Source organism: Pan troglodytes, chromosome 10 (genome assembly GCF_028858775.2).
Source record: "Pan troglodytes isolate AG18354 chromosome 10, NHGRI_mPanTro3-v2.0_pri, whole genome shotgun sequence".
Classification (NCBI taxonomy): domain Eukaryota; kingdom Metazoa; phylum Chordata; class Mammalia; order Primates; family Hominidae; genus Pan; species Pan troglodytes.
Genome location: NC_072408.2, coordinates 11685363 through 11701377, shown reverse-complemented (window position 1 = coordinate 11701377; position 16015 = coordinate 11685363). Strand labels below are relative to the sequence as shown.

Here is a 16015-nt window from a genome sequence, read left to right as displayed (position 1 = left end):
AACAAACTTTTTGCATACATTTGTATTAGAAGATAATCTTTAATTTCAATTTTTTAAGTGAACTTATTTATTAAAATATAACATACACACAGAAAAGGCAACAAACTGTGGGTGTACAGCTCATTAAACTTTCACAAATTAAGCACGACCATGTAACCATTGCCCAGATCAAGAAATAGAATATTTCCAGCATTACAGAGTCCTCTTTCATGCCCTTCTAGTCCTTTACCCTTTCCCTCATAAATAACCATTATCTGTACTTCTAACACCATTGGTTAATTTTTCCTGTAGGAAAAACCATTTTTAATTTTTGCACATTATTTCTTTGGATAAATGCAGAAGGTGTGACTAACATCTTCAGACTGTATTTTACATCCCTCTGTAAATTTTATGACTTAATAGTAATTTGACTCAGGATCTAATTGTCTGCTTCTGGATATAATGTAAACTAACTTTCAGAGGTTGAAGTCACTTTAGTTCATATACAAATAGAAAATCCATTTAAGCTGAAATTGCAGAGCCTCTTCTTTGAGGAAATTTGCAGGTGAAAAGGGGTCCAGAGTTTTTAACATTAGCCATGGTAATTGAAAGGTAACTTAGATTTTGACTGCATTCGTCTGTGCAATACATTTAGATGAAAATTTAGCTGCACAAATGATGTTGATATTATATGACACTATCATCGTTATTGGCTAATCTCCATTCCCAAGGATTCTAAAGTACTTTCCAGTTACAATTCTCATTCCTGGACACATTTCTATAAAATAAATTTTTTATTTTCACTTTATAGAGATTGTTTGATGAATCTGAAGGATCATATACCTTGAAAGTTTGATGAATATCCCTGATTTGCTTATTTGTGTTTTAGACAAGGTATTGAAATGGAAAAAGTCATGCAGGAATTGGGAAAATCACTGACAGATCAAGATGTAAATTCACTGGCTGCTCAGCATTTTGAATCCCAGCAAGTAAGTGAAATACAGTGACTTTTAGGTATGCAGTTGCATTTTCTTTTGTTTTTTTTGTTTGTTTGTTTTTGTTAAAAAAATTAACCAGTTGGTATACTGTTTCTTTTAGGACCTAGAAAATAAGTGGTCGAATGAATTAAAACAATCAACTGCCATCCAAAAACAAGAATATCAAGAATGGGTAATAAAACTTCACCAAGACCTAAAAAACCCCAACAACAGCTCCCTTAGGTATTAACTATGTATTGTTCTTATTCATATAGTAGTCCATTGTTAGTAATGTTTATATTTACTACAAAGTTAAACCTTTTAGCTGTATGTCTTTTTAATTTGCTAGTGAAAGTTCAAGACAATTTTATGCTGTGCTTTTACCACCTTTTGCATTATAGGCTTTATGTGGATTATTTGGGGGGCAATGGTTATTGGTTAGTTTGAAATAGAACTTTAGTTTTATGTTCTAGATACATACACCTAAATACTTAAATACTATCTTTATTTCTTTAGTTTCCACTCCATGCAGTAAACATTGGTTGAATGCCAAACACTCTCTAAGCAGAAAAACAAACAAAAAAAACCCTGCCTATATGGAGCTTATATTCTAAAGAGACTGATCTATAAATAAAATAATACTGCATAGAGTGGTATGTGCAGTAACAGAAGCATGTAGAAGGTACAGAAATAGCATGGAGGATTTCTCATAAGTTATAACTTGTGTGGCATCTCTTGGCCTAGATAAATTGTATTTCACATATTCCCTTAGAGCTTGACCATACCTATGTTATTTCCTGGCTATGTATCTGTTATGTTTGAGAATTAATATTTTTCAAATCCTAAAGTATATTCAGTTGGAAATATACTGAGTACGGTATAATAATCCTATTTCCAGCATATGCCAGTGTATGCTATAAATATTTTTAAATAGCATTTTATTTGTATAATGTCAGTCTCATGTCTTTTTTTTTTTTTTCGTTGTATACCCAGTTCCTTGCCAAGTGTTTAGCTCTTGACACTAGCACATAAGACATGCTCAGTAAAAATTTATGGGATGAATGGATGGACAGATGGATAGGGTATTGTTAAAGTCTTTACCTGATATCTGTATCATCTCTTACCTAAATATTACAGTTTTTCATTTGCCTTACTGTTTTCCCCAAACTATTCGTTGCAGCCTGCTATGAACCATTCTACATCCCTTATTTTCCAACGAGCCTTTTAAAAATAACAATAGGAAAAAAATCAGGGTGCATCATATGTGAAGCTTTCTATAAATGAATGTGTATATTGAGCCAAAATGTAAAATATATACTGTATATTGTAGTCAGAAACATTGAAAGCCACTGATTTAAGGAAGCTGTGAAAGCCCTTTGCTGTGAAAGTTATTCCTTTATGATCATGCTACTGCACTCCAGCCTGGGTAACAAGAGTGAGAAACTCTTAAAAAAAAAAAAAAGGTTATCTCTTACTTTGCTGCTAGAGTTTCAGAAATTCAATCTTTAGAATCAATTTCTTTTTTTTTAAATTTTTTTATTATACTTTAAGTTCTAGGGTACATGTGCACAACGTGCAGGTTTGTTACATATGTATACATGTGCCATGTTGGTGTGCTGCACCCATTAACTTGTCATTTACATTAGGTATATCTCCTAATGCTATCCCTTCCCCCTCCCCCAACCCCATGACAGGCCCTGGTGTGTGATGTTCCCTGCCCTGTGTCCAAGTGTTCTCATTGTTCAATTCTCACCTATGAGTGAGAACATGCGGTGTTTGGTTTTCTGTCCTTGTGATAGTTTGCTGAGAATGATGGTTTCCAGCTTCATCCATGTCCCTACAAAGGACATGAACTCATCCTTTTTTATGGCTGTGTAGTATTCCATGGTGTATATGTGCCACATTTTCTTAATCCAGTCTATCATTGATGGACATTTGGGTTGGTTCCAAGTCTTTGCTATTGTGAATAGTGCCGCAATAAACGTACGTGTGCATGTGTCTTTATAGCACATGATTTATAATCCTTTGGGTATATACCCAGTAATGGGATGGCTGGGTCAAATGGTATTTCTAGTTCTAGATCCTTGAGGAATAGCCACACTGTCTTCCACAATGGTTGAACTAGTTTACAGTCCCACCAACAGTGTAAAAGTGTAGAATCAATTTCATTGTGTAAATATTGGCCTGTAGCTGATGCTGCTTTTAAAAATCAAGTATTCCTAGGAAATAATGTTTTTATTGTGACTTTGTTACTTTGCTTTTCTTTTTGATAGATGTTTCTTTGGGCAGGAGAGATCTCTTTTCAACACAACTATATATGGAACCCTTATATGTGATTGATAAAAGTGGTATTTTAAAATTTATTTTTGCTTTATTTTTCTTTAAAAGCAGGTCAGTGGAGGAATAAATTACATAAAGTTAAAATTCTTCTGTTTTAGGTGTACAGTTTGATGAATTTTGACAAACTTAGTCATAAAATCATCACCGCAATCAAAATACAGAATTTCCCTTTTTGGTAGTTTTATTTCATTGTAGTTTGATTTTTCTAGAATGTCACATAAATGGAATCAAACTGTATGTAGCAATTTGTATCTTGCTTCTTTCATGTGGCATAATACTTTTGAGACTCATTTGAGTTGTGTTTATCAGTGGTTCTTTTTATTACTCAGTACTATTCTATCATCCATTTGTTTATCCATTTACTCAGTGATGGACATGTTGGATATTTCCAGATTTTAGCAATTATAAAGCTGTTGTAAACATTCATGAACAGGTCTTGTGTAGACATGTGTTTTGATTTCTCTTTCATAAATATGCAATCCCTCTCCCCTAGGAATGGGATTGCTTGGTCATATGGTAAGTGTACATTTAACTTGAGAAGAAACTGCCAGACTATTTTCCAAAGTGACTGTACAATTTTGCGTTCCCACCACCAATGTATGAGGGTTCCAGATGTTCCATATCTTCATCAGTACTCAATATTGCTATTTAGACATTCTAGTAAGTTTTGCAGTGATATCTTATAATTTTACTTTACATTTCCCTGATGCCTAATTATGTTAACATTTTTTCATGTGCTGGAAAAATGTGTCTTCTTATTGAGTTGTGAGAGTTCTTTATATATTCTGGATACAAGTCCATCATCAAATAATGTATTTTACAAATACTTTCTCCCACTCTGTGGCTTGTCATTTCATTTTCTTAATAGTGTCAGTCAGAGAGTGAAGTTTTTCATTTTAGTTAAGTGCAGTTTATCAGTTTAAGACTTTATTTCTTCAAAGTAGTTTTAGGTTCACAGCAAAATTGAGAGGAAGATGCTAAGATTTACCGCCTGACCTACAAATGCATAGTCTTCCCCATTTTCAGCATCCCCCAGCAAGGTGGTACCTTTGTTATGATCAAGAACATATACTGACATCATAATTGAAGGGGTGGGTTGCCCCTCCACACCTGTGGGTGTTTCTCGTAAGGTGGAACGAGAGACTTAGGAAAGAAAGAGACACAGAGACAAAGTATAGAGAAAGAAATAAGGGGACCCGGGGGACCAGCGTTTAGCATATGGAGGATCCCGCCAGCCTCTGAGTTCCCTTAGTATTTATTGATCATTCGTGGGTGTTTCTCCGAGAGGGGGATGTGTCAGGGTCACAAGACAATTGTGGGGAGAGGGTCAGCAGACAAACACGTGAACAAAGGTCTTTGCATCATAGACAAGGTAAAGGATTAAGTGCTGTGCTTTTAGATATGCATACACATAAACATCTCAATGCTTTACAAAGCAGTATTGCTGCCTGCATGTCCCACCTCCAGCCCTAAGGCGGTTTTTCCCTATCTCAGTAGATGGAACGTACAATCGGGTTTTATACCGAGACATTCCATTGCCCAGGGACGGGCAGGAGACCGATGCCTTCCTCTTGTCTCAACTGCAAGAGGTATGCCTTCCTCTTATACTAATCCTCTTCAGCACAGACCCTTTACGGGTGTCGGGCTGGGGGATGGTCAGGTCTTTCCCTTCCCACGAGGCCGTATTTCAGACTATCACATGGGGAGAAAGCTTGGACAATATCTGGCTTTCCTAGGCAGAGGTCCCTGCGGCCTTCCGCAGTTTTTGTGTCCCTGGGTACTTGAGATTAGGGAGTGGTGATGACTTAAGGAGCATGCTGCCTTCAAGCATCTGTTTAACAAAGCACATCTTGCACCGCCCTTAATCCATTTAACTCTGAGTTGACACAGCACATGTTTCAGAGAGCACGGGGTTGGGGGTAAGGTCACAGAATCTCAAGGCAGAAGAATTTTTCTTAGTACATAACAAAATGGAGTCTCCCATGTCTACTTCTTTTTACGCAGACACAGTGACAATCTGATCTCTCTTGCTTTTCCCCACATTTCCCCCTTTTCGACAAAACCGCAATCGTCATCATGGCCCGTTCTCGATGGTCGCTGTCTCTTCAGAGCTGTTGGGTACACCTGCAGACTAACAACAGACAAAACAGGCACACAAGGATTAATATGAGATTTATAATTGTAGTACTTCCGATGGTCTTAACCCAATTGACAGGGTTAAGATTTGCGAGGCCATCAGCAACTCCTGCAGTTGCCTCAGTTGCTGGCACCAAATTTAAATGGGCTTTTGATGCTTCGAAAATTTATTCTTTTAATTTGGAAATGTCTAAAGTGAGATTATCTTCTCTTCCCTGTAGATGGCGTCTAACCATGTCCCAGTGATGCTCAGACTCATAAATTTGGGGTGTAATACAAAAATCTGACGTATTCCAGTCACACTGTAACTGGAAACGATGTTCTAAGCTCATGAGTCTGTCTCCCATCCAAATGACAGTTTGTCTAAGATCATTAATTTGATTTGCCAATTTTTGATCAATACTAGATTGTGAATTCCACAATCTTGTAGAATTTTTTTGCCAATCATTAAAAAAGTTTACCGACTGAACAGAAGAGTGCAATGCAGCTCCTGCTACAGCAGCCGTAGCTGTGACTGCAATTAATCCCATAATCACTGCAATTAAAGTAAAAACGAATCTTTTGGATCTATTTAAAACACCTTTTAATACTTCAGTCAAAATATGGACGGATGGCAAGGCCTCCCATGGTCGGTCCATGGACACAGGGATCCACACGCCCTCTCTTGCTCTCACCAGCAGAATACGGTGGTGCCAATTAAAAGTTGAATCAATGCAAGTAAACAATCTACAATTTTCACAGGTTATAGTTTGAGAGTCTGGTTTAATAACTATATTTCCTACAACTAGCATATAAGGGGGCTTTATGCAACTTTGTAAAGGAACCGTTGGATTGGAATATAGGTGGATAGTATAAAATGGCTTACGATCTCTTGTTTATAAAGTTTGATTTCCAGACCAAATTCTAATGTGGTGTGAGGCCACAGTAAGCCTCCATAATTCTGGATGTTCAGGACCAGAAACAGGACTTATTATTTTTGGTCTTGGGGTAGGGATTCCTTTTTCTCCCCATTCTCAAGGGTAGAAAGACTGCAATTTTTTATGCTTACGTTTGTCTAGACTTTCTGTTAAGTCGCTATCAACAGCTGGACTCACTTGTGCACTTGGACACGACTGAGTTTGTCCTGAGCAATTGTGGTAGAATTGACCTCGAGGTGCCCAATCTATAATAGTTCCGAATTCATTGTTTCGTAATATCACCACACTATTGGCCACACATTCTTCCCAAACTAAAACTTCTGTATTTTTTGATTCTTTGGGAATTTCCTTGGGGCAAGGTTTCCCTTTAGGTCTAAATTTTAATGATCTTTGATAAGAAAAGTCTTGTAAATAATTTACCCGTGGCCTGAGTGACATCCCGCTTACCATGTGATAAGTGAATCTACTGATGGGACTGACAGTAGGTACTTCTACCAACCAATTTTGGACTGCAGGCATTAAACATCCTGGTGCTCTCCCTAGGCAAATAGGAGGATAACAATACCCAATGGAAATATTTATCATCATCCCTTCTTCCTCAGGTTTGGCAGGGCAGCGATCATCTGTGGGGCCAGGTACGCATACTATCATTAACATATACTTCTATAGGATTATCCATCCATGTGACTGGTGTTACCATCTCTGTGGAGGCCCTTTTCTTTGCATCTCCGATGGGTTCATTGTAGAACTTCAAATGTTTAGTGGGTATCCAAACAGGAAGCTGATTTTCTCCTGGTGAAACACAAACAAAACCTCTCCCCCACGTTATCACCTTCCCTATTTCCCATGTCTTATTTTTATTATCTTTCCACCAAATTAGTTTTCCTTCATGTGGGCTGTTCTTTTTACCAGAAAGATGTTGTTCTACAGAAGTAGTAGTCTGATTTCTATAAATGTTTTAAAAATTTAAAGTATAGAGTGCTAGATTAAGTTGCATCTGAGGAGTGGTACACTCCTTACTGTCTCCCCCTTCTTTTTGTTTAACTAATTGAGTTTTGAGTGTTCTATTAGTTCTTTCAACTATGGCCTGTCCTTGGGAATTATAAGGAATTCCTGTTGTATGTGAAATTTTCCACTGACTTAAGAATTTTTGGAAAGCTTTACTACAATATCTTGGTCCATTGTCAGTTTTGATTTTTTCTGGAACTCCCATTACAGCAAAACAAGACAATAAATGTTTTTTAACATGGGAAGTACTTTCTCCTGTTTGGCAAGTTGCCCATATGAAATGTGAATAAGTATCAACGGTTACATGAACATGTGATAATTTTCCAAATGAAGGTACATGCGTGACATCCATTTGCCATAATGCATTAGGACACAGACCTCTGGGATTAACTCCTGCCTCTTGAGTGGGCAGGTGTAAGACTTGACACTGGGTGCAATGTTGTACAATATCTTTTGCCTATTTCCATGTGACATCAAATTTGTTTTTTAATCCTGCTGCATTTACGTGAGTCAAAGCATGAAGTTCTTGTGCTTTTATGAATGCAGATGATACCAGTAAGTCAGCTTGTTCATTTGCTTTAGTCAAAGGCCCTGGTAAATTAGTGTGTGCTCGAATATGAGTAATATAAAATGGGAAATTTCTTTTTCTTACAGTTTGTTGTAATAAATTGAATAGCTGGTTTAACTGATCATCCATGCTATATTTAATTAGAGCTGTCTCAACATCCCTTGTAGCCTGTACTACATATGCAGAATCTGATATAATATTGATAGGTTGGTCAAAATCTTGTAACACTGTAATGACTGCAACCAACTCTGCTCTTTGAGCCGATTGATACGGAGTTTTGATTACTCGTTCTTTCGGCCCTGTGTAAGCCGCTTTTCCATTGCTGGAACCATCAGTAAATACTGTTAGAGCATTTTCTAAAGGTTCACGTCTGGTAATTTTAGGTAGAATCCAAGTAGTCAATTTTAAGAACTGGAAGATTTTTGTTTTTGGGTAATGATTATCAATAATTCCCACAAAATTAGCAAGACCAATCTGCCATGCACCAGAATTGATAAAGCCTTGTCTAACTTGTTCCTTGGTTAAAGGGACAACTATTTTGTCTGGGTCATTGCCACATAATTTTATTATTCGTAATCTTGTCTGACCAATTAATGTAGCTATTTGATCCAAGTACAATGTAAAAGTCTTAACTGTACTGTGAGGAGGGAATGACCACTCCACAAGATCAGTATTTTGAATAATGATGCCTGTTGGAGAATGTGCAGTGGCAAAAATCAAAAGTTGGAGTGGGGCTAAGGGATCTATTCTATTTATTTGTGCTGACTGAATTTTTTCTTCCACTAATTTAATTTCTTTTGTTGCCTCTGGGGTTAACATTCTTTTACTATTTAAGTCTGAGTCTCCTCTTAAGATAGAGAACAAATTTGACGTGGCATAAGTAGGAATGCCTAGAGTTGGCCGAATCCAATTAATATCTCCCAGCAATTTTTGAAAATCATTTAGTGTTTTTAATGTGTCTTTTCTTATTTCTATTTTTTGTGGCTTAATTTTTCTATTTTCTATCTGCATCCCTAAATAATGAAAAGGAGTAGAGGTTTGGATCTTATCAGATGCTATTGCCAGTCCTGCGTTGGCAACCTCTGCTTGCAGAAATGTGTAACAGTCAATTAATTTATCTCTCGTTTCTGCAGCACATAAAATATCATCAATATAATGAATAATATAACAGTCTGAAAACTTGTCTCTAACTGTTTGAAGAGCTCGACCTACAAAAGTCTGACAAATAGTTGGACTAGTAAGCATTCCCTGAGGTAACACTTTCCACTGAAACCTGGTGGCTGGTTCTTTATTATTTATGGCTGGTATAGTAAAGGCAAATTTTTCGCAATCCTGCTCCGCCAGAGGGATGGTAAAAAAGCAATCCTTTAGATCAATTATAATTAAAGGCCAGTCTTTTGGGATCATGGCCAGAGAGGGCAACCCAGGTTGGAGAGGCCCCATGGGTTGAATTACGGCGTTTACGGCCCTAAAGTCAGTTAACATACGCCATTTGCCTGATTTCTTCTGAATTACAAACACAGGAGAATTCCAAGGCGAGAATGAAGGCTCAATATGACCCTTTTCTAACTGTTCATTTGCTAATAAATGTAAAGCCTCCAGTTTTTGTTTTGGTAGAGGCCACTGATTTACCCACACCGGTTTTTCTGTTTTCCAAGTTAATGGTATGGGTTTAGGAGGCTCTACAGTGGCCGCCCCTAAAAAGGATACCCTATTCCTTCTCTTTCTTGATTTATTTTAGCCTCAACTGGAACTTTAATGCCATCTTCATTTTTTCCTAGTCCCTTTCCTGGTATATATCCCATCTTGGTCATGATTTTTTGACTCGTGGGGCTATATAATGGAGCAGGCATGGTGATTTCCGCACCCCATTGTTGTAATAAATTTCGACCCCACAGATTAAGAGGAATTGAAGTAATCATTGGCTGAACAGTACTTTCTTATCTGGCCCTAAGCAATGTAAAATCTCAGTACTTTGATACACTTCTGAGGCTGTGCCTATGCCGACAAGTCCTGTAACAGCCTTTTGTTTAGGCCAATTTTTTGGCCACTGATTTAAAGCAATGATAGAGACATCTGCTCCAGTGTCTACCAACCCTTCAAACTGTTTTCCTTGAATAATGGCCTTACACACGTCTGTTCTTTGAGACCTGACTTGCCCAATATGCAGCCTTTCCTGTCGGATCAGTGCTTCCAAACCCTCCTGTTCTTTTTATTTCACTATTTCCAACCTTAATATATGGCAGGAGTAATAATTGAGCAATCCTGTCTCCTGGACTGGCACTCCAAGGAATTGAAGAGCTAATAACCAATTGAATTTCGCCTTTATAGTCTGAATCAACCACACCAGTATGAATTTGAACTCCTTTTAGATTTAGACTTGATCTTCCCAAGATTAGTCCTACAGTCCCCTCAGGCAGTGGGCCATATACCCCTGTGGGGATTTTTTGCGGGGGCTCCCCTGGAAGCAGAGAGACTGCTTGTATAGTACATAAATCTACTGCTGCACTGCCGCTTGTGGCGGGGGACAATTGTTGTATTGTGGTAACTGGCTTATTCCCTGAAACACTTGGGACAGTGGGGGTTGTTGTCCCTGAAAACCCTGAGGAACAAATGGCTGAATTGGGAATGCCCCAGTTTGTTGTGGGGCCTGAGGCTGGCCCCTTTGCTCGTTTCCTGACAATGGTTTCCCATTTTTGTCAAATTTAGAACGACATTGACTAGCCCAATGTTTTCCTTTTTTACATCTTGGACATAAGTCAGGTGGCTCTCTACCTGTTGTGGTAGTAGCTTGAGTAGTTATATTCTGTTTATTTAAGACTGGGCAATTCTTTTTTAAATGACCAATTTGACCACAATTATAACATTTTCCTCCAAATGTTCTAACTTGTCCTCCTAAAGCAACTCCTGTTATTGCTTGAGCCATAAGCATAGCTTTATGCATAGCTCCTCCGATTCCATCACATGCTTTTACGTATTCTGAGATTACATCTGATCCTGCAGGAACCTTTCCTTTTAATGGCTTAATGGCTGATTGACACTCAGGATTGGCGTTTTCATATGCCATCAACTCCACTATGACCTTACGGGCTTTTTCATTGGCAATTGACTTTTGAGCAACATCTTGGAGCCTTGCCACAAAATCAGGGTAGGGCTCTTTTGAACCTTGTCTTACTGTATTAAATGAGGGGCAGGCGCTTCCTGGGTCTTGGATTTTTTCCCAGGCTCTAAGGCGGATAGCTCTAACTTGCTCAATGGCCTCATTTTGCATTAATGCTTGTTGACTAATAGTACTCCAATTTTGACCTGTTCCTAATAGTTGATCTGCATCTATGTTAACTGGAGGATTGGCAGCCCTATTTCTTCGGACCTGTTCTTGTACCCCATCAATCCACCAAGTCTTAAATTGTAAAAATTGAGAGGGTGAGAGAGACGATTTTGCCAGAATCTCCCAATCATAAGGAATGAGTCTATGTCCATGAGCAGTGGAATCTAATAATGTCCTCATATAAGGGGAGTTGGGTCCATACTGTTTTACTCCCTCCTTCATATCTTTTAGCATTTTTATCGAAAAAGACTTGTATCTGGCCTCAACTGTGAGAGGCTCTCCCTCTTGGGCTTCTTCTCCAGGTGGCATCGGTTCTAACATTACTGGGAATTGCCACGCCTCAGTATCTCCTTCCTTTCTTGATTTATCAATAATTTCATGTAATTCACTACCCTGTCTACTAGGTGGTGCCGTAGGATTAAGTCTCCTAGTGGGTGGCTGAGGGTATGGCGCCCTGCCCTGTGGTGCTGGGGGCATTCCTGGATATCCATACTGACTTTCTGGGGGTGGCCGATACTGAAGTTCAGCCGGTGGCCAGTATTGATAAACTACTGGCGGTTGGGTCTTATTTTCTTTAACCTGCGTTTGAGGTTATAATGTTACGGGCACCTGACCTGCTGGAAGAGGACTTGGCCCTCGTGGTTTAGACTCTGATGGCCCCACTAATTCTGGACCTTTTCCTTCTAATTTTAACGTTTCAGGATATATCACTTCCTGTAATTGATTATAGTCAACATTTTGCGTTGAATGAGCCATTACCGGCTCTGCTACATATTCGCAATGTAAACTTTCCGTCTCTTTCTGGGATTTTTTCCTTGTCTTTTCATTACAATCTATTATACAGCTTCCAGGGGCATCAGAAACTGAAACGCTATCTTCTTCTGTTTGAAATGGTTCTAAAGCTGCTTTAATAGTGGCCCAATCATTCCATACTGTAAGTGGAATGATATTACCCTTCCTACCTGCTTGTTTTAGTTCCTTACCAATTCTTTTCCAATCTTTTAGATCTAAAGTTCCTTGTTCTGGAAACCATGGGCAAAATTGTTCTATTATTTGAAATAGCTTGATTAGATTTTTTGTAGATACTTTAACTTCCCCTCTTTTTAAAAGAATTTTAATAAAGCTGAGATAAGAGGCATATTTACTTTTAGTTTTACTTTTAGTTTGCCCCATTATCACCCTAGCTTCTTCCGAGCGCACAAGCTTACCGTACGGCTGACTGTAGAGGTACTCGGGATCTCTCATCGACTTGTCCTCAATGACCACGCTCGAGCGTACCTTCACCCTAGAGAAAAGCCTCCACGTTGGGCACCAGATGAAGGGGTGGGTTGCCCCTCCACACCTGTGGGTGTTTCTCGTAAGGTGGAACAAGAGACTTAGGAAAGAAAGAGACACAGAGACAAAGTATAGAGAAAGAAATAAGGGGACCCGGGGGACCAGCGTTTAGCATATGGAGGATCCCGCCAGCCTCTGAGTTCCCTTAGTATTTATTGATCATTCGTGGGTGTTTCTCCGAGAGGGGGATGTGTCAGGGTCACAAGACAATTGTGGGGAGAGGGTCAGCAGACAAACACGTGAACAAAGGTCTTTGCATCATAGACAAGGTAAAGGATTAAGTGCTGTGCTTTTAGATATGCATACACATAAACATCTCAATGCTTTACAAAGCAGTATTGCTGCCTGCATGTCCCACCTCCAGCCCTAAGGCGGTTTTTCCCTATCTCAGTAGATGGAACGTACAATCGGGTTTTATACCGAGACATTCCATTGCCCAGGGACGGGCAGGAGACCAATGCCTTCCTCTTGTCTCAACTGCAAGAGGTATGCCTTCCTCTTATACTAATCCTCCTCAGCACAGACCCTTTACGGGTGTCGGGCTGGGGGACGGTCAGGTCTTTCCCTTCCCACGAGGCCGTATTTCAGACTATCACATGGGGAGAAAGCTTGGACAATATCTGGCTTTCCTAGGCAGAGGTCCCTGCGGCCTTCCGCAGTTTTTGTGTCCCTGGGTACTTGAGATTAGGGAGTGGTGATGACTCTTAAGGAGCATGCTGCCTTCAAGCATCTGTTTAACAAAGCACATCTTGCACCGCCCTTAATCCATTTAACTCTGAGTTGACACAGCACATGTTTCAGAGAGCACGGGGTTGGGGGTAAGGTCACAGAATCTCAAGGCAGAAGAATTTTTCTTAGTACATAACAAAATGGAGTCTCCCATGTCTACTTCTTTCTACACAGACACAGTGACAATCTGATCTCTCTTGCTTTTCCCCACAATAATCATTCAAAGTCCATAGTTTATTTTAGGGCTCACTCTTGCCATTGTATATTCTGTCAGTTTGGACAAATGTATAGGACGTGTATCTGCTATTATAGTACCATACAGAATAGTTTTGTTACTCAAAAATCCTCTGTGCTCTGCCAATTTATCTATTTTCTATCTTGCCTAAGATACCTTTGCCTAATGGAAGATCACAAAGATTTTATCCTGTGTTTTTTCTTCTAGAAGTTTTATTGTTTTAGGTTTCACATATAGGTCATGATATATATTGTTTCACACAGATATATGTAAATGACATATATCCACCAACCTATGTATTTATGCATGTATGTTGGTCTATAGTTTGTTTGTTTGTTTTTCTTATAACGTCTTCATTTAGTTTTGGTGTCAGGTTAATGGGGGCATTGTAAAATGAGTTGATCTGTGGTTATCGGTCTGATACGATGTTTTGATTTCTAGTATTTCCAATTGTTTTCGCTCTTTGCTAAAATTCCTTGTGTGTTGCCTACCTTTCCACTAGATCTTTTAACATGTTGGTTATAGTTTTTTGAAAGTCCCTTTCTTTTAGTCCCAATATCTGGATCCTTTCTAAATCTGTTTCTGTGGATTGCTTTATCTCGACAGTGGGTTGGGTTTTTCTCTTGCTTTTCTGGTTGTCTCTTCTTCTTTTTTCTTCTCCTCCCCGGCCCCGAGACAGAGTCTCTTTCTCTGTCTCCCAGGCTGGGGTACAATGCCTACAGTGCCGCGATCTTGGCTCATTGCAACCTCCACCTCCTGCGTTCAAGCAATTCTCCTGCCTCAGCCTCCTAAGTAGCTGGGATTACAGGCGTATGCCACCACACCTGGCTAATTTTTGTATTTTTAGTAGAGACAGTGTTTCACCATGTTGGCCAGGCTGGTCTTGAACTCCTGATCTCGTGATTCGCCCACCTCGGCCTCCCAAAGTGCTGGGATTACAGGCACGAGCCACCGCACCCAGCCTATTTTTCTTCTTTTCTTTTTTTTAACTGATTACTGGATATTGTGGGTATTAGAAGAGACTGAGGTTAATAGTATTTATGTCCAGAAATGAACAATATTAATGTGAAGGTTGTGTACATCTTATCAGCAGTTGAGGTAAGTTTAGTTTCCTTTTTTTTCCCCTTTGCATTAGACTTTATTTACTAGCTTATTCACTGGAACAATGCTTGGAGAAATCTGAAAATGCATGGCAAGTTTGTTAGAGATCTTGCTTTCATATAATTTGTAGACTTTATGGCTTTCTTTTTTAAAAACTTTTAATTTTTTTATTTCAGTAGGTTTTTGGGGAATAGGTGGTGTTTGTTTACACAAATAAGTTCTTGAGTGGTGATTTCTAAGATTTTGGTGCATCCATCACCCGAGCAATGTACACTGTACCCAACGTGTAGTCTTTTACCCCACTTTTATCCCAGTTTGGTTTCGTGTCTGTCAGTACCTTCAGTGTACCACCGGCTTCATTTTCTACTGGTGCTACTTTGTGCTTAGAACGGCACTTGGGGGTCTAGGAGGATTTTTCTCTGTCTCTCTGCTCCATCCCTTGCTTTCAGCAGCCTTCGCATGCCAGAGCTGCAGAGTGGAGTCTGCCTCCATACTTTTGCTCTGCCTCCCAGCAGTGGGCTTGTTACTTGTTACTTGAATCTAGGCTCATTGTTGGGGGTCCGGAAGGTCACTTTGTTCAACTCTTCTCCATCTTTGTTGTCTTTGTCCGCTCCCGGTTTGGTCAAGCCTCATGTATCGTGATTCTCAGCATTTCTGCCTGTGCCCTTGAGAAGGCTCTCTTGTCTCCTGCCCTCAGTGTTTTCTGGAAATACCTGATGGAGGCCAGTGGAAAAGAGTTTGCAAGTTCATGTGCCTGTGGCTCCGACCTATTCTAACTTGATATGCTAGCCCACTTGGCCTTCAAGAATCTGTTAAAATTGTAGCTGCTTTCTTTTTACCCCTTGTATGACAGCATCCTATTTCAGCTATGCTGTAACAAAGATGAAACTCCTTATGTGTCCTGTCTGTCCTTGGAGGTATATGTCACGGTTTGGAATTCAGTTTACTAGGTTACCTTATTATCACAAATCTTTGATGGACTCCAGAAAAGTATGACTTTTGTAGATCAGCAGTCCTCTGAGCCTTTTTGGCACCGAGGACCAGTTTCATAGAAGACAGTTTTTTCCAGGAGAGGTGGAGAGGGTTTGGGGATGAAACTGTTCCACAAGGAGCACACAACCTCAATCGCTTGCATGCACAGTTCACAATACAGTTCACGCTCCTATGAGAACCTAATGCTGCCGCTGAGCGGATGGGAGGTGGAGCTCGGGTGGTAATGCTCACTCGCCTGCTGCTCACTTCCTGCTGTGCGGCCCGGTTCCTAACAGGCCTGTACGGGGAATTGGGGTCCCCTGCTGTAGATTATCTGGCTAGATTTAAATTTACCGTATTTACTAATGAAGTCAGTCATTGAGTCTAATG

General features: G+C 39.6%; 1 protein-coding gene across 5 annotated transcripts in view; it reads left to right on the top strand.

The window, feature by feature from the left end:
• Positions 1-16015, top strand: part of FERRY3 (FERRY endosomal RAB5 effector complex subunit 3) — a 60117-nt gene that overhangs the window by 12273 nt on the left and 31829 nt on the right. For all 5 annotated transcript variants that reach the window (XM_063784768.1, XM_009424619.4, XM_063784767.1 and 2 more), the window contains 2 exon segments: positions 869-968; positions 1078-1199. Coding sequence is in view for 4 of the 5 variants with exons in the window: in XM_009424619.4 (XP_009422894.1) it covers positions 869-968; positions 1078-1199 (222 nt within the window). In the remaining variant the exon portion in view is untranslated.